Below are 19,032 nucleotides of genomic sequence, written 5' to 3'. Positions count from 1 at the left end.
CTCTGCCATCCCACTTTCAAACTTCCTTGCCTTTCCTCCCTCCCTTCCACTCATTTCCTCATTCTTCCTTCTTCCTCCTCCTCACTCACTCACTCTGTCTCCCTCTGTTTTTCATCTCCACGAGAGGACACCCTTCTTAGCACTGCACATCCCACTTTCAAACTTCCTTGCCTTTCCTCCCTCCCTCTCTTCCACTTATTTCCTCATTCTTCCTTCCTCCTCCTCACTCACTCACTCTTTCTGTCTCACTCTGATTTTCATCTCCACGAGAGGACACCCTTCTTAGCACTGCACAGGACAAGTTCAAGAGGCAGAATTAATTTCAGCATATTAACTGCTGTGCTTCTCTTTTTGTATCCACCCACAGAGGAGACTGGAGGCCAGGCTGAGGAGGCTTAGGTGACCTTTCTCTCTCCAGGGCCATACAGGCATTTTTATCCCCATGATTTTACATGGTTCACCCTCATGGGGTTGCAGATGTCTTGTGTAAGGGTGTCCTGTCAAGTAACTAGAACCATCAAACTGTTGGGTTTGGGGCATGTTGTCTTTCTGGGTGAAACATCACACTTTTAGTTCTGGTCAGCTTTTGTGTTACAGATTTCCTGTGCCAACAAGCTTAGTAGTGCAAAATGTTTCCTCAAGAGACACTAGCAAGCATTCCTCCTTATTTTTAAGTAAAACATCATCTGTTGTCCAGTTTGCTATTTTATTACAAACTAAATAAACATAAAGACATGCTTTTATTCAAATGAAAAATTGATGATGAGTGATGATCATTGCTACAAGAAGAGTATTTTACTCTTAGCTCCTCCTAATAACTCTGGGACTCTCTCTCAAGAGGAGACTTTTTGCTTTATCCTGTTTATTTTCTTTTGTTTGCTTATGACTAACTGTCAAAGAGAGAGAGTGGGGAAGGGGGAAGAGCAATTTTCTGGAGCTAAGAACTTTCCCTGCTATTTCTTACAGTTTTGGGGAGTGATGTGTTGTCATTAATGGTATAAAACTTGTAATTTGTCACAGTAGACTTTACTGTCGCATGCCAGTGTTGTGTTGCTGTTGTGTGCTGCTTAGCAAGTTATGTCCTGCATCCATCTGCTCATATTTCATCTGATTTTTACTTAAGATACCCAGACAGCCAATCTGTAGTGAATGCAACTGCTGTATTTTGTATTTTAGATGCTGCAGATTGTCAGTAGCATTGCGTGAAAAAATCCATCCTTAATTGCATGATTAAATTGGCATTGGTTGTAATTTCTTGGAATTAGTCAAGCACGTGCACCAATATATTGATTGTAAGAAAAGAGTCAAGTGCTTATTTTTGATTGGATATTACTTCTTTCATGCCAAAATGTCAGAAAGTTTACACAGAAGGAATTACAGCAAATGCTCATAGTGCTGTGCCAAACCATATCAACACCATCCTGTCCACTCCAAATTATTGGTCACTAATATGAGGTTGGCCTGTTGCATTTCTGAATTCTACTTCAACTAAAGCTTGAAACCTGTGTACCTAGTGGGCTAAAAAATTGTTTTCACAGTCATGTTTATTTCTTTATCTTTTATTGCATCTGCTTACATGCCACTACTCTGTTCAATTCCTTTTTTAATTTTGTTTTAATGGAGAATCAGGCACACAGTGTGCAGCTCTAATCCAGCATGGAGAAAAACAAAAGTTACCTAGCACACTATTAAGTTAAAACTTAAAAACTCTTGAGTTTTAGTAGTGTGTTAGAAATCACTGCTAAATCATATCTAAATATTACATATCTTATGAAATCCTAATATTGTAAATGGCTGTGAATTGAAGAGGTGATAATGTGAAGCTCTTTAAATTGTACATATTTCTTCTAAGAACCTACACTGTTTTTTGAATATTTAGTAACATGTTTCCATGATTCACAAATAATCATCAGTAGTTCCATATTTCAAAATTCAGTTTTCAAATTCTGTACTTATAGTATGGCTTTCTTTTACTTTTTGATTTTTACTTTAGCTGTAGATATTTCTGAAGACATGCATTTTTTGTAGAGATGATTACAGTGCTATCAGTCAAGTCTGGCAGTTACATGACCTTACAAAAAAGATTAGTAAGAAAAAGAATTTACAAAGGAGAAAGGTTTAGCCATTGGTTTCCAATATTTCATTTGCACGTGTACCATGTGCAGTCGTTGTTTTCCTCAACAAGAAAGAGTAAGACCAGTTATACAATTGCACTGGATTGTTTTTTTAAAATATTTTTATAATCAAACTACCTAGATTTCATATGAATGATAAGATTCCTTTTCTATCTAAACCTAGTTACTGTTGAATAACCTGGAAGTTTTAGGGCTCTTTTTCTATTTTTTTTTTTAAATGTCCACTTCTTTCTTTCTCATCTGCAGTAATGAAATGCTCTTGGATGATAGCCAAGCCCTATATTGTTTTTGCTGAATTCTGTTATTTTCTAATCTTAGCATCAACGAGATCCTCGGCTCAATGAAATTTTATTTCCCTTTTATGACACAAAAAGAGCAATGCAGATAATTGAGACATATGAGCCAGATGAAGACCTGAAGAGCAAAGGTAAATGTGGGAATTCAGTATTGACTGGTTTTTAGACATTTGGGGAATTTCTTCCAAAGCATCCAAACTTTTAAAAGAGAGCTAACAGTCTTTGTGATTGGGGGCAAGTGCTTGTGTGGCAACCTAGTGGGCTACATCAGGAAACTGGTCTGCTGAAAAATATCTCCCCCCTCAAAAACAGTGGCTTTTTAGAAAGATTATTTTCAGGTTACAGTGTGGCTATGAAATGGGAGAGGCTAGGATTGAGGAAACAGGGAGCAACGTGGAAACTCCTTCTAGCAACAAGGCAACATCCATGTGGCATGGCCAAGGTCTCAGAGAGTGAGAGTTACTATGTGCACTGTCAGATGTGTGTCCACACTCATAATATAGCCTGTGTAGTGCTTGAGGGCAGCAGCCTAGCTTAGAACAGGGTATTTTATATAGATGGATTGAAAAACGTTCTCTCTGAGCAAGAAGATTGGAGGAGGTGTTTCCAAGCCATTCGTGGACTTATGTCCTGAGCTACTATGGGTATTGGAAGTGTCAGTGCTTGAACTTGGCTCCTGGTTCTTACCCATTCTTCTGAAATACCCGTGTTGGGATCAACTGCAGAAGTTAAAAATGTTGCTTTTCCCATCTTCCCTCCCTGCCCTTTCACTGGAAGTCACTGCAGCTTTGCAAAGCCTGTAGACCTTTGGCCATCCTAGCAGGAACCTACTTTCACTAGACATTTAGGCTAGTCTATCAGGCTGGCATTGGAGAAGCAGAGTAGCTTTACATATCCAGTAGTGCAGCTGTGCTGATGGGGAATGCACAGAGCAGATGACAGAAGGAGGCAATATCTTCAACTGCTTCAGCAAAGCATCTTTTTTTACTTTATTTTCAAGGAACTCATCTGTGATTCCTCTTGATGCCAGTATATTTTACAAATTTTCCAAAATGAAGAAGGTATAGTAACGTAGCTGCCAACTGCTTAGGATGGAAGGTGTAAAAACATGGATTATGAAAGCAGAAATTAATCTAGAACTGGAAAACCACATTCAGTAATTTGCAAAGAGGATTTTGTTAGCACCAAGCCATAGCAGGGGAATGATCCTGGCTTGTTCTTTTAGGCAATAATTGAATCTTGGCTAATTATTTAGCTTCTTTCTTTTGATTTATATTTCTGAAAAGTTTTGAATAAATGTGCTAAACCTACTGCGGGGACAGAGTTCTGGAGGCTAACAGCAGAGCAACAGTGTCCCCTTACAGTGTTCCTCCACTGATCATATTCACTGATGTGGATTTTATCCCAATGTAATCAGTAAAACAGAGATATTATTTCATATAACAATGTGTTGAATTTCAGCCTGTAAAGAAGGCAAGAATTTATCTCAGCAGTGGCTGTTCTCTGCAGTCTCTTTCCCCTTCTTAGATATAGCTTTGCTGTTGAGTAAAATAATTAAGCTTAACAGCTTTTTTTTCACCTAAATCATGTAGTTTAAGAAACAAGGCTGAGGTATAACAAGGCAGTAGCAATAAGCAACTGACTCTTCTTCACATCTCAGTAACAGGAGGAAGTAAAGCTGAACAGTTTAACACTGTGCAGTTCAGAAACTAGAGTCTGCTCAGAAACTGCAAACCCAAATTCTTCCACCTGCTCAGTGCATGTTAAAAATACAAAGGATGGTCTGTTGAGCACTCAGAGCTCTTAAGTTGCTCAAGTCTTAGCCATTGTTTGTCTAGAACCCAAGCCCAGCAGTGACTCTTTTCCACTAGACAGGTGAGGCTCAGAAGTGTGTATCACCTGAGATATTTTGTGCTGCTGCTTTTAAGTTCTCAGTGATCAATAAAAGAAAAACATTCTTAAAGTTGAAAATCCCATGTCACCCTCTTTCCTTTCCCCCATCTTCCAAAACTCAGGATCAGCTGAGAGGATTGGAATAAGATGTTCGAGAACAGTTCACCTCTGGCTGACACCAAGCACAGAAAATGTAAGCTCTAGCAGAGGATTTTTTCAGAAAGCAAGCAGCAGAATGAAAAGCAGGATTACTGGAGTTCTCTGTAAAAGAGAAAAGTTGTCTTAAACAGAATAAAAACAGGACTGTTTCAACCTGTGCCTTAGTAGCTGAGCGTTCCTACATGACTTTAGGGAAAGCAATCTCCAAATTAGTGTCAGATAACCATTCTCTGCAGTGACTCTTTGTGACTAATACTTTCTTCCCTACCCCAGATCATTTTTCAGTCTCTTGGCCACTTGGATATTGCAGTACTCATTATTCTTACCTTGTTTTCATTAAAATGTATCCCTTGGTTTACAATTTTTATACTTCATGAAGCACGTAACAGCAGAGAAATAAGAGAAAGGTGTTAGGAACTTTCTTTGTAAAGGAATAAGCCTGTATTTCAAACAGTAAACTTGGAGGTATCTGAGATTTTCCTAATGCTCTGGAAACAAACGTGTGCAGATGTTTTCAGATACACCTGAACTTATTGTTGTCAGCACAGAACAGTCTCTGCACATGCTGCAAGCTGGTTAACATCAATGTAGCAGAGCCAGGACAGGACTAACTATGGAAGAGGGGAGGAAGGTACCAGGGAAGACAGGTATAGGACAGCTCACCATTTCTGGCTCAAAAAAGTCCTAGAGCCAAAAATTGCTGGGAGCATTTTGGGCTGTCAGTGCTTACTTGCCTTCTTCACATCCTTTTGATGCCTTAGGTCTACTAACAGTGACTGCTGGCTATAGCATATGGACCTAGGTGGGCACATTTTTTTAATTCCCTTCTATTATTTGGGAACACAGTGGCAGATTTTGCACCAGTTGCTGGTTAGCTTGGAGCACTTGGAGCAGAGAGCTTCTTTTTGCTTGCAAAAGGCTGTGTAAACATAAGTTTTGTTCTAGGGGTCCTGCTCTGTGAGACAGAAACCTGCCTACTATAAATTTCCAGCAGTAATTTACTTTCTTCTTCCTTCTAGGTGTCATATCAAGTGATGGGTTTTGCAGATACTTGATGTCAGATGAAAATGCCCCTGTTTTCCTAGATCGTTTGGAATTATATCAAGAAATGGACCATCCTTTGGCTCATTATTTCATCAGTTCCTCTCACAATACGTATTTAACAGGCAGGCAGTTTGGTGGCAAGTCTTCGGTGGAGATGTACAGACAAGTGCTTTTGGCTGGATGCAGGTTGGAAGCAGGAGATAACAGCCATCAATATTTGTGAATCTGATACTTTAAACCTCCACAATATACCTTGGCAGTGATATATTATGTAATTGAATGTATAAATATATTATTGTGGTAAATAAAAATACACATATTTAAGACACAACTTTTTTCACCAAAAAAAGCCCAAACTTAAAAGACAGCAGAATGTAGGAATTGATGTCAGGAGAGAGTTTATGAGAAAGATAACAGAAGTTTGATCTCAAAATGACAACTGAAGAATTTCAGAGGGCTTTCTGCTTTGTCATTAAGATATTTATGTGAAAATGAGAATCAGTTTATGATTTCCTGCTTACTTTCTTGACATACTGGAATGTGTCGCAGTTAACTGAGTAAGAGGATAAATCAGAAGAGTGTTATGGTGCTAAAGCCACTATTGTTCAGGTGTAAATATATTAACCCACACTTACTCTATTTAAGGTAGTCTATCCAAATTTATAAAAGCAGGCTGAAATGTGATGCTTGAAAGGTATAGTGTAATGCCCAAAACTGCCTGAACTGAAACACCAAGGAAGCTGATGTAATCTTTCTTATCTCTTTAGATGTGTAGAGCTTGACTGTTGGGATGGCAAAGGTGAAGACCAAGAGCCAATAATAACACATGGAAAAGCAATGTGTACAGATATTCTTTTCAAGGTAAATGCCTGACCTCTACACCTGGCAGTGATCCCCAGTGGACAGGAGTCCATGCAGGGCACCCTCTCCATCTCAGCACCCAGATGCTGCTCCCTTGTAACAGACTGACAGGTTGTATAGGCATGGGACAGTATGTTCTGGTTTTTCACTTAGCACATCTGAAACTCAGCTCTGTGTGTCTCAGGGTGGGGTGGAGAACCAAAAAATCTTTTTCATTATGATCATAATCTGATCTGTTCTAATTTGAATCCTGTTATTGTGTTTTATAGGATGTAATTCAAGCCATTAAGGAAACAGCATTTGTTACATCAGAATATCCTGTCATTCTCTCCTTTGAAAATCATTGCAGGTATATGGTGCCTTTTTTTATTTTTTTTTAACAGTGCAATGTATAAGAGAGATGATACAGCTGAAAAATACTAGAATTTTTGAGTGTACTTGAAAACTGCATTAAGGATATACAGGTACACTGAATATCACTTGGAAAAGACTGTGATATACTGGTCAATCTTTGTCTAGCTTAGTAACAGCAATATTTTTATCTGTGGTAAAGCTGTGAAATATATTTGGATGTTCCATTTGCTCTGTGGGATTCAGTTAATCTACTTTTTTAGTTCTATTAAATTCATCCATGTCAGGTAATAGACTTTTATTGACAGTATAATTACAGTGAAGTAATACCTCTCAGCTGAGAGAAAGCGGGCAGTATAATTTGGGTTGTCTACATTATTTAATATCATTCTGTTTTGCTGCATAATAATGATTTCTTTTTCTATATTTAAAAATTAACCAACATAATCTTTTCTAGCAAATATCAACAGTACAAAATGTCAAAATACTGTGAAGATCTTTTTGGAGATCTCCTGTTGAAGCAGCCTCTAGAAACACATCCAGTATGTTATATTCTGCCAGTCTTTTTCTTCTGTTTTTTTTTTTTTAATATTAGCTGTATTTAAAAGAGATGATAAACTGGGATCATATCCCATATAGTGCTGTTCACTGCCAGTCCTGTGCTTTCAAAAATGACTAGTGATTTGGGGTGTCTGTGCTTTTTGGTACAAAGTTGCCCATATCTCCTTTGTTTAATCTCTTCTGTACAGGGCTCTGGCGAGCAGCCTGGGGAATTCCATCCCCTTGATGTGTAACGTAATATCAGCACCTGTATAAAAGACACCACATACATTGTATTTGTAGGTCATACCTAACTCTGAAATTGCCAGTCACTGTTGAAAACCAATTAATTATAAACTGCATGGTCTCAAATGAGGAAACCTCTTCTTTCAGCCACACTTTGCATGCTTTATGCTCCAGATCAGGTCCTGCAGTCTAGGTGGCCCCCACTGCTGCATTAAGAATTAAATTAAGCACAGAGAGTTCCCTGCAGTGTCATTTGGTCTGTCAAGTGCACTGTAATCTGCATGCACTTCACTCTCCTGTGTGGCAGGAGGTAATAACAGACACTCCTTCACGAGCACATATTGGAGACTTTAATAGCTTGTTACCCAGTGCTTGCAGCTACTCCTCCAGGCCTCCCTTACTCCTGAGCAACGTGCTCACTGTCTGCCAGCAGCCACCCAAAACCTGCAGATGCTCTTTAGTGCTGTGGGAGACCACAGCAAAGAGGACTCTGAGCAAAGGGGGCTCCTGGCATTATCATCTCTTGAGCTGTCCTTCTCTTGGCTTTCCTTGCATGTTGCAGGGACAGCAACACACAAGGCTTGGTGAATATCATCTGTTGCCCTGAGAAGTGCATCCCAGAGAACTAAATGTGTATGTCCTCTTGGAATATATTGAACACCTTGCCATGTTCCTCACAAATGACAGCTTCCAGCAGCTTCCAGGAAGCCTATAATAGAGCTGGTGAAAGGCTGCCATGCTGCTACATTAAGGCCTGGTATTTAGCCTCAGCTGCCTGTGCTCTGTAGCACTCCTGAGCCTTCTGCATTTTTCAGCCATTCCTCCTCGTGGGTAAATTCAGTCCCCAGCTGCTCACAAAGCAAATGTTGCAGAGATAGCAGGAGGAGTTTGAAACGTGTATTTTAGAAGCACTTGGTTTCTTGTACCTCTGTTAGTTGGCTGAGGAGGACACACTTAAGAGAGACAGGGCACTGGCTGAAGCAGATTTCATTTTTAAGTAAAAGCAAATATTTGTCCAGCTGGGCATTGAACTATGCCCTTGCTTTCAGACTGGCAGCCTGGAAGCCTGGGGATAAATGAGCTCTGCAGCACTGACATCTAGTGGAAATACAGCCCAAGTGCTCTCAGCAACAATTGTGTTTTCATCCAACATGCAGAAACTCTCATGACTGAGATAATCACTACTCTCCTGCAAGGAGGTTTGCATTGATTTGTTTGGAGTTGGTTAGTTGGTTGGCTTTTTCCCCCTGGATTTTTCTCACCTCTGCTGCTTTTATTTGGTTTCAAGTCGTGGTGCTTTATTTTTTTGTTTCTTCATCTAGAATGCTGCTTCTGTGTAGCTCAGAGTTGGATTTAAGGATAAGAATATCAATGTTTCTTCTAAGAATTTCTACTAGTCCTGGAAATATCTTTTACTCCTGTAACACTTACGGTTCACTGGAAACCACAGTCCTTTATGCTAGTAACTCCCTGCATAATATTCTTAGCAGCCCTGAGGTGGAGAGGATTCTGATTACAGTACCCAGATCTTTGTTTCTTAGCCTCACTGATGTGATGGGTTTTAACTCAGAGGATTTTGTACTTTTTCTCTTTTCTCACTATTTTTTCTCCTTCCCCAAACTGTAACAAACCTTTTAGTAGTTCTTCCTTGTGAAAACTTGCCACTTGCCTTTCACAGACACTGAAGATGTGACCTCGTAGCCTTACTGGCAAACCCAGTCCTCATTATCCAGCTAAGGACTGAGTAGTTTTCTGTTCTACCAGTGCCAGCCCGCTTCTGCTCTGTAGGGGTGGGTGTGTGCTGCCTCACTTGCATTATTACAGCCTGAAGGGACCATAAAAGGTGACTTATTTAGAGATCAGATGATAAAGGGCTAAACTGTGACTTGGACTGTGTGTGAAGCACAGGGAGAGAGGGAAGGTAGGAAGTCCTCTGATGAGAAGTTGCAGGTCCACAGTGCCCACTGCTAGCCAGGAAAGAGGGGAAGGCATTTTGACCAGTTCAGCTAAGGGTGGTTTAGGCTGAAGACTAATGTGCTGGCTTTAGCCAGAAACGTCTACCTGAGCACAGCTTTCCTGTGGGATAGGGAAGGAGAGGAGACAACATTACTGCAGTTACACTACCTCCCAGGGTTGTGCCTGAGGTGGCACTGCTTGTTCACTGCCCCTTACCATTGCTGTCTTAAAGTCAAAATCCCAAACAGGGATACAAAGAGGCCTAATAGCTTTTATTAAGCTTTTTCTTTAAATTATTTTACAGCTTGATCCAGGAAAAGCCTTACCTTCTCCTAATGACCTCAAAAGAAAGATTCTCATAAAGAATAAAAGACTGAAACCTGAAGTAGAAAAAAGTAAGTAAATCTTGTCAGGTATTAAATGAAGCAAAAGTCTAGACTGGTACAAATAGAGTTTGTTACTAAAGTTTCCAAATTGCTTGTACTTTAGTATTGGGAGAATATGAATTGCATGTAAATGACACTTTCTTTGCCCTTGTGTTTGTGTGAGTGATATCAGCACGTAGCATAGGCACAGGCAGACCTAGAAATGTGAGCCTGGGACTTTCATCAGATAGCTCGTCGAGCTAAAATATAAAGCAGATAGAATCTCTTGTAAATTCTGCCTACACTGCTATGTTTGCATTGCTGAGTTTTTCTAGGATAAACATAAAGCAAAATGGAATTTCAAATTGCTCTTCTTGCTATTGTTGCCAGTCCTGATATTTATCTTCTTTCAGCAATGATGATATTGCTATATTAGTTTCCAGTCTGGCTGTAGTGATAAACCCTGATCCTCTTCCCTTAGAAGATAAGCATGCAGACCTGCCACTGACTTCAGTCATACATGACTGTGTTCATACTGTCTAACCAAAGTGCACAGGGGAACACAATTGAAAATCCAAGCACTTTGCCTCCATTTCTGTAGGTCAAGCACCAAAGAGATAGCTGTCTATTCTTTAAAGAAGTAATATACTTGCTCCAAAGACCTTTGAAGTCTGTGGTAGTATTTTTCTTAACTTCAGTGAGCTTTGACCACAGCCCTTACTGACCACTTTTCAGATCTAACAACAGTGTGTGTCTAATGATGCTCTTGCTCTGTAAAATCTAATTGCTAACTGCAAACTTAGAGAACTCATTAAATAAAAGTAGCTCTTGGGATCAGAGAATCATTTATGATTGTTCTCATGTATTTTTTTTTGTACTACAAGCACTTCATGCCACGAGTAATTTATTTTTATTTTTCTTATTAACAGAACAGCTTGATGCTCTGAAAAAGATGATGGAGGCTGGAGAAACTGCTGCTCCTGTAAATATCCTAGAGGATGATAATGAAGAAGAAATAGAGAGTGGTGAGGATTTCATTAGAGGGGCTCTCAGACATTGCCTGTGGTAAATCAGTAGGCTGCCATGAGCAGCTAGTGGGCACATTACTCATGTGCTTGTGGTCTGTGGCAGTAACAGTAAGGGCTCAGTGCAGGAGCATTTGCACAGACCCCTGGCCTTACCATCTCATCTCAAATACATAGCACAGCTGCTCCTGCCTCTGTGGTAGGAACGTGAGCTCAGTTGGTGGTACTGATGGTCATTTTACCTTCCACTTGCTGCTCAGAAGTCATCCTGAAGCAACAACTAAGTCAGATTTTCACTGTGCTTATGAATGTATGTGAGAGACTATGATCTTTGCTTTGAAAACAGATTTTATCACTATTTTTAATACTTGTGTAAACATCAGATTGGATTACTGCATTATGCTTTATAAGGATAAAACGAGGGATAGGATTTCTTTTGCCAAACTTCAGATATCTTCAGTGTAAACATCTAGATATGAGCCAGTGATGTGGAATGTGTTTATGGCCATCAGAGAAAAACAGACATATCTAGGGTGTGATTCACCTTGTCAGTTTTCAATGTCTACCTTCAACAGAGGCAAATCATGCATTGCCTGCAAGCATCTGAACCAGGATAACAGGCCTGTGACCCGTGTCACACTGAATGTCCCAGCTTTAGCCTGCCCCTTGGTCATCTCCTTGATTTATTTTATTTTTCACATTTATTTTACCAGCACAAAGCCACTGCTATTGCAGTCAGTAGAGGTCTTCATACAAGATAGTCTTTGTGGTCCAAATCTTGCAAATCTGTCCTTGCATTGCTAAAAAAAGACCAAAGTACAACAACTTTTTGGAGAGGCCTCTCAGTATCTTTAGTTAGGTGATCAAGGAGCACAGAGGAGGTTCTGTTGTTTTACAGGCTGATGTGCATTGGAATGCTTATTTCAAATAGTATTCTTATTGGGCTGTGCTATTAATTGTGTGCTAGACTACCAAGAGGCTCAAATAAATATTTTCTGAAATAGTTTAAATCCATATGAATAATATGATTAATGGGTTTGTGTCTGTAAAAGGACTTTTTAGCTTCTTTGAGTACTCTAGGTCCTCACAGAAAATCACCTTAAAAGCAAACAAAAAAGATTCCCTATAGTAGAGGCAGATGAGGAGACTCAACAATGCATGAGAAGTCTGGACACTGGCAACATTTACATTTGTATTTAAACAACTTTGTCTTCATTTGTTGTTATTTTCCCAAGCCTATTGGGGTTTTTTTTTTAAACTTCTGCTAAGCAAATTACTGATTCCTTCAAAAATATGGTAAATAAAATTTCACTTACTAATCGTGTCAAAGAGGAGACTCAACAATGCATGAGAAGTCTGGACACTGGCAACATTTACATTTGTATTTAAACAACTCTGTCTTCATTTCTTGTTATTTTCCCAAGCCTGTTGGGGTTTTTTTTCACACTTCTGCTAAGCAAATTGCTGATTCCTTCAAAGATATGGTAAATCAATTCACTTACTAATTGTGTCAAAGCTGTAAGAATCTCAGGCTTTAGCTGTAATTTACTACTAATGATTAGAAAGCTAATAACCTGGATTTTATTTCTGTTTTAAAATAATACCAAAGCCAAACCTGTGTATTGAACAAAACAAGTGTCATTTGTTTCATGTCTCATGCAAACCTGACAGTTGCTGTGCTTTTTACACTGATCATTTTTCTTTTCTGTGCAGCTGACCAAGAAGAGGAAGCTCATCCAGAGTACAAATTTGGAAGTGACCTTACTGTAGATGATTACAGTCAAAAAGAAGCTGTTGCCATCAGTGTCAAAAAGGTGGGATTGCTTCTTAAATATATTTCTTGGGAAGCTTTCCATGGAGGTGGGTGTAAAAGCCCCTCTGTTTTTGGAAGCATCATAGCACATGTTGTTAGAAGCCTCAAACTCAAGAGCTTCACCAGATTCCTAATCTTTAGGTTCACAGGAGGACAAAATTTTGTAGTGAATAATACTTTCTGCTTGTTCAAGCACAATACTCAATTGAGGAAATAGAATTAAACAGCATACAAGTGAAGGATTTGATGACATAATTAAAGGCAGTAAAGCAAGCTCCTGCCTCTGATGTTCTGCTTTGCATCTCAGTTGCAGAGCCCTCATATGAGGTGGACTATCAGCTTCCTCACCCAGCAGTGTTTTTTTGCAAGGCTGCATCCTGTGTCTTCACTACAAGGATACTCTGGGTCATTTCTTATTATCTAAGGGTAAATACTTCCTTCCACCTACAGCAATGAAGACAGAATAGTTTGATCATTCCCCAGTGGGGTGGTGTTGCAGTGGGGCTCTAAGAGTCCCCTTTATTCCACTCATACCTCATTTCATACAGTTTATCAGCCTGTGCTCAGTAACTTGAATATTGCTTGATGGTAATTAGATACAGAATATTGGAATTCCAAGCTAAGCCTGCCTGGCACTGAAGGCATTATTGCTGCTTGCAACAGAAAAAGCACATCTGGGAGCTAAGGTACCTGATCAGATCATGCTCCATTATCACTTAAATATTTTGGCCACTACTCTTCTGCCAGGCTACCTTTGGATCTTACTGCAGATACAAGTATAGGTGTGGAAAGCCTTTCATAGTACAGGTTGCCCTTGGCAGTATGTCTCCAGCAGTATCACTGAGACAACAGGATGCCTTCTTGGTCTCTTCAAGTCAACATCTTTGCTTCTTCAGGACTTTTATGAAGCCTTCTACTGAAGTGACTTTTAACTTTGCTCTAGGGCTGGTTTCACTTGCTAAGTCAGCTGGTCCTTCACCACCTGAGTGTTTTGGGCTTTGTTTGGTTTTTGGTTGTGGGTTGTTTGGGGTTTTGGTGGTTGTTTTTTTTGTTTTAGATTATTCACTCATCCTCAGCATATGCCCTTGGATAACTTCTGCTTCTTTGCTGATCAGTGACTTGATCTTTATCCTTCAGGAATGTACATTCAGTGCCAAGTCAACATTTATCTGTCTGAGATTCTCAGTAGTGGCAGCTTGTAACAAACTGTCCCATGGCAAATAACATCTTGAGACAGACCTTTTCCAAATGTGGACATTCAGAGTACAGTTTACAGCAGCCTTAACCCTTGAGTTTTCAGAGCCTGGGCAGGTTGCATATGCAGATCTAAAGATCTTTTGTATTGTCTGAGTGTGTGAGTCTTTCATTCTTCTCTGAAACTTCCTGTCCTCAGCAGCTAGTGATAGAAGTGAGTTTGGCTTAACTGTCCAGCATCCTCCCTCCTATTCTCATTGCGAGCCAGCTGTTGAATTTTGTATCTTTTGTACCCAGATTTGAAAGTAATTGCAAATTTTTGCAAGTGTATGGGACAGATGAGGCACACAGGAAGGTGGAAAAGGGTGTACTTTTTGCTTAATGCATTAATTTTTTGAGGATTTTTTTTTCCTTACTGTTTCCTATTGCTTTTTCTTTGGGTAATTTATATATATTTTTTTCCCTTAGGCTGTTGAAGATTCTGAGCAAGAAAACAGTAAAAAGGTGACACATAGGATGTTATGTAGTTTATTTTATTGCTTTATATATAACATACATTTTACTTCTCATGCATTCTTCGAGCTTTAACAATTTTATTCTCAGTTTCACTCCACCTACAGAGTAATTTTGCAAATGACTCTACCTCCTTTTGCCTTTTAGGGTTTCTTCTGCTGTACTTTTATACTGGGGTTAGGGCTCTTAAGATCCGGGGACAGTTAGGAGTGCATGACTTTTGCCTGCTTAGAAGTGTCTGATCTCAGTCTCAACTGTCATGCACTGGGAAACAGCAGTTCTTTGAATGGTGTTGCGATGTATCACCCCTGCTCCTTTTTTTCCTCTTCCCTTACCCTGACCACACTTTGTTTTCCTCTCTTTTTTCTTCCTTTTGCTTTCCCTTGGGACTTCTGCATTTATCTTCTCCCAGGAATCCCTTCTGTAAGACTCTTCCCACCTCCTTCCACTCTCCTCCTCCTTCTCTTCTCTCATTAAAGCTGCTCCTGTTCCTAACCACACTTTGTTTCAGTCTATGTTGTTTTCTAAGTGGGTTCTGCTTCGTTTCCTAAAGGTGGGGAGGTGTAAATAATGTAGAGATCAACTTTCCCCCATTGTTTTCTCTAGCCCTAAAAGGGTCATGTGCTGTTGTAAACATTCCCTTGTTTCTGTAGGCTGTAAGAAACATTCCATCCTTAGCCCTAATTCATACTTTTAAAGTTGTGGACACTGCAAAGTATAGCCCATTTACTATAAAAATTATGGATTTGCAAGTAAGAAAGATAAAATCATTAAAACATTGTTTTAGAGCTAGTGTCACTAACAAATCCATACAGCTACAGTCTGCAGGGTCCTATTGCCTTGTCACTGAGGCATCTGTAATCCCCTTTGACTTCCTTTTCACTGTGATTCATCACTTAGACACAGAAGTAATAGTATAGGAGAGTAAAGTATGGATAACAAATCTCAGCAGTCAGCAAGAGGCAGAGTGAAGTAGCCTAGTTTTTAGAAGATAGGTGGTCAGTTCTTCCTGAATTACTGGCCTTCCAAAAATGTAGACACTGAAAAGAACTAGTTCCTTTGATGAAATTTGGCCTTAGTTTGTTCTGAATTCTATTAACAAGTATTGACCTAGTGACAAAAAGATGCCTGTATCCTACTAATAAAGGGATGTACCATTTGGCATAGTTAGGGAACAGATCTGTGAACTCTCAATGTGTGGATTCCTGAAAAGAAGTTCTATTGACCCCTGGTGATCAGCATTAAAATGTGGTGTCAGTTTGATTCAGTCTAAAATACACAGAACAGTGTGTACCTGAATTCATTCTGATCACTCAGCTATTCTGTGCTGGCAGAAAATTACATTCCTTGTAACTTTACGTGTTTATCAAGGCATAAATTGTTTCATTTCACACAGAGTTCATTTATTGACATGTCTGCACTATCTGGCCAGTAGAGGTACATGTCCATAATTCTGGGAAGTAGTTTCACCTTTTCTTTAATCACCCATCTGAGTAAATGAGATGCAGTGGTGTAGGTTCTGTGAACTGCATTCATCTTCCATGAGAAAGGGCTTTGCAGTGCTTCATGTTAATATTTCCCCATACAAGAGTGAAGGAGAACTTTCTGACAAACGTGGGTTGCATGCTGAAAATCAGAACCTCTACTGTAAGAATTCAGCCTACGATAGGTTAGATTTTTGGTAGCTGGTTCACTGGTAAAAGAGCAAGCAGTAATGTTTGTGGGGAAAATGCCATGAACAGTAAGCCTTGCAGAGTCTGCCTAGATTGACAGAGATCTTTATTTTTTTTTCCTTTCAGTGAAAAGAATGTGTTTCAAACTGGTTTAGGGAAAGGAAAAAGCTGGAGAGGTAGATCCACATGAGAAGTGCTTCCTGTTGTGGGTTTTTGGCAGATGAGATACTCACAGAAAACTTTTGAACTTCTAGCCTGTCTTTATGTGAATGATGCATTCAGATTTTTGTCAGTTTAAGTGGCTAGGAATACGAGCTTAGTATTGTCTCTCTTGTTGGTCTTGTGACATCTGTTTGTCCAGTTAAGGTTGTAATCCCTATATTTTGGTCTGCTTTTGTTAGTCAAGAGTAGCAATTGAACCTATCTGTGTTTGGATATTGATAAAGTTCTACTCAGTACCAAGTATGCACTACTACACCACAGTTGCCACCAGAAAATGTACATTAAATCACAATTCTCATTAATTTATTTGACAAAGACAGATCATTCTCTCCCACCATTGTTCAGTCTGTTGTACTATTTATCTTGACCTTACTAACACCATGTAATATTTAACCACTGCTAAAGAGTTTTTCTGTCATCAGTCCTCTTGCATGCATCCTGTAACATTGAGAGTGTTTGGTGCATATATCAACAAAAAATAAATCTTAACTTGTGACATCAAATTTCCACTTTTCTTGTATTAATTTGCACTTTCTTTAACTTTCTGCAGATTTGGGTATAAGTTTGTTTCGCACTTGAAAATTCCAACAATAGTGTTTGCACACACAAATAGTGATTATCCTTTTTTAATGTGTTTTCAGGGTTTAGTAACTGTTGAAGATGAACAAGCGTGGATGGCATCTTACAAATATGTAGGTGCCACAACCAATATACATCCATATTTATCAACAATGGTCAACTATGCTCAACCTGTAAAATTTCAAGGTTTCGATGTAGCAGAAGGTAACATAAAAGGTTGAATGAAATAAAAGTATTTGTCTGCTTAGTCTAGGTATTTTTTTTTAATCTCTACATTTCCTGAATTTAGAGATGGCATAAGACTTTCATAGTTTAAAGACCATCAGTATATTTTTAGATCTGTTTCCTTGAATGTAAAGGTAGCATGTTATTCCATTGGCCATCCACATGGAGTCACTAAATTACTGTGGGAACGTGAAGCTGTTGAGGGTGTTTATATTCTATAGGCCTTTCCAACTGAACGACTCTTTTTAGTTTATTTTTCTGTGAAGTAAGGTGAGCCTGATTGTCCCAGTGGTCAGCAGTTAGCAGATGCTTTCATATTGCAGTAGACCATTTATCATGTTGTTTTGCCTTATCTAGCCACACAGCACAGCCCCTGAATAACAATTTTGTCCTAGACAAAACCAGAAAGTTTTGTCGATTACCCAGGAATTGAAAGAAAGAAGCAAGTCAGAAATATTATGAAATTCCTCTTGAGTACAGAGTGACACATAATGGGGCAACAGAGCAGAATTTGCTATATCCTGCTATTACGTACAGTGCATGGTTTTGAATTTGTGGTTTAAAATGTCTTGTCTTTTCTTTCTAGAACGCAATATTCATCATAATATGTCCTCTTTCAACGAATCAGTCGGCCTAGGGTATTTGAAGACCCATGCCATTGAGTTTGTGAAGTATCCTTTCACCTCCTCATACCACTTCTCTCCTCATGCTACAAATAAACAAGTGTACCACCTTAGATTTAGTGGTCCCTGTCTAGAAAAGAAAAGGGAATTGTAACTCATGAGATGAGAAACGGTCAGATTAATGTAAGAAATATTGAAGATACCAGGGGTATGACGATAGATTTCTATGATTTTCTTTTATTTTCCTTGATGAATTATACAGTTATAATAAACGACAAATGAGTCGGATATACCCAAAGGGAGGCCGAGTGGATTCCAGTAATTACATGCCTCAAATTTTCTGGAACGCTGGCTGCCAGATGGTCTCCCTGAACTATCAGACCCCAGGTAGGCAGCAACAACCAGTGAACCTCAATCCTAAAGAATGGCTTGGGCAGTAGCTCTCAAACAGATGCCCTGGATTTCCTTCTGGCATTTTTGGAGGAAACGGACATATGGCTAAACAATACAGTGGGGTGGAACTATGGAAGCATAAGACAAGGAGCAATAAAAAAGATGTACATAGAAGGAAAATGCTGGCCCCTTTCATGGAAAAATGAGTGCTGTAACTTCTCCACGAAATGTTTTATTAAGAAAAAGCCTTAATTAGAGGGAAATGACTCTTTTCACAAAGCACAGCTTTGGCACAGTTTGGCACGTGGCTGCAAAGTGAAGATGGAGCGTAGAAAAAAAGATGGTGAAAAGTTGTGTGCTCAATGCATTTGTAGAGCAGTTTTTGGGAGATGTTAGAGAGTCACATGTTCAGCATCAGAGAATGGGGTCTGAGACCCCAGCTGAGAGAATGATGCCAGGGAATATAAATGCCTCCACACAGCATAAACTGAGAGGAGATGTATTCTTCCTGTTCAGTGAAGGTGGGAATATTGTGGTGTAGCTGGAAATCTGCAGGAAAACATCTTCTTTTGTACAAAGTTTGGGAGAGGGTTGGATGGGGAGGGGGGTTGTTGTGTTTACTATCTGTCTTTATATACAAGTGCCATAACAATTAATTGAATAAAACTCGGACGCTTTAAATGTTGAAACATTTGATGTGATAAAGCAGTGCTGCTGTGATCTTTGTGGGTTCTTTTTGTGGTATTTCAGTCAATTAATCCTATCTAAAAACAGTGTGAAGGTCATTTCCCTTTCCTTAAGACATCAGGCTACCAGCAGCTTCATCGGAGGTAGTTTCATATGGTCATTTTAGAGAAATACATACTTCTAGAATGTCTCATCTAATATATTTTGTCTGCCTTAGGCTGAGATTAGTTGTACTGTTA

At 39.3% G+C, this 19,032-nt stretch overlaps 1 protein-coding gene across 3 annotated transcripts in view; it reads left to right on the top strand.

Annotated features, from left to right (window-relative positions):
* PLCB4 (phospholipase C, beta 4) overlaps positions 1-19,032 on the top strand; it is an 81,309-nt gene that overhangs the window by 23,720 nt on the left and 38,557 nt on the right. For 2 of the 3 annotated variants that reach the window (XM_008938287.1, XM_008938289.1), the window contains exons 10-20: positions 2,454-2,562; positions 5,503-5,713; positions 6,295-6,388; positions 6,658-6,737; positions 7,197-7,281; positions 9,786-9,876; positions 10,776-10,871; positions 12,585-12,685; positions 16,928-17,069; positions 17,677-17,761; positions 17,976-18,100. In XM_008938287.1, coding sequence (XP_008936535.1) covers positions 2,454-2,562; positions 5,503-5,713; positions 6,295-6,388; positions 6,658-6,737; positions 7,197-7,281; positions 9,786-9,876; positions 10,776-10,871; positions 12,585-12,685; positions 16,928-17,069; positions 17,677-17,761; positions 17,976-18,100 — 1,219 coding nt within the window. Of the gene's footprint in view, positions 1-2,453; positions 2,563-5,502; positions 5,714-6,294; positions 6,389-6,657; positions 6,738-7,196; positions 7,282-9,785; positions 9,877-10,775; positions 10,872-12,584; positions 12,686-14,346; positions 14,383-16,927; positions 17,070-17,676; positions 17,762-17,975; positions 18,101-19,032 lie in introns of all 3 variants that reach the window. The other variant, XM_008938288.1, reaches the window with a different exon arrangement.

This window comes from Merops nubicus, unplaced genomic scaffold, assembly GCF_000691845.1.
Source record: "Merops nubicus isolate BGI_N331 unplaced genomic scaffold, ASM69184v1 scaffold9964, whole genome shotgun sequence".
In the NCBI taxonomy this organism is placed as follows: domain Eukaryota; kingdom Metazoa; phylum Chordata; class Aves; order Coraciiformes; family Meropidae; genus Merops; species Merops nubicus.
This window is presented reverse-complemented; position numbering and strand designations above follow the sequence as displayed.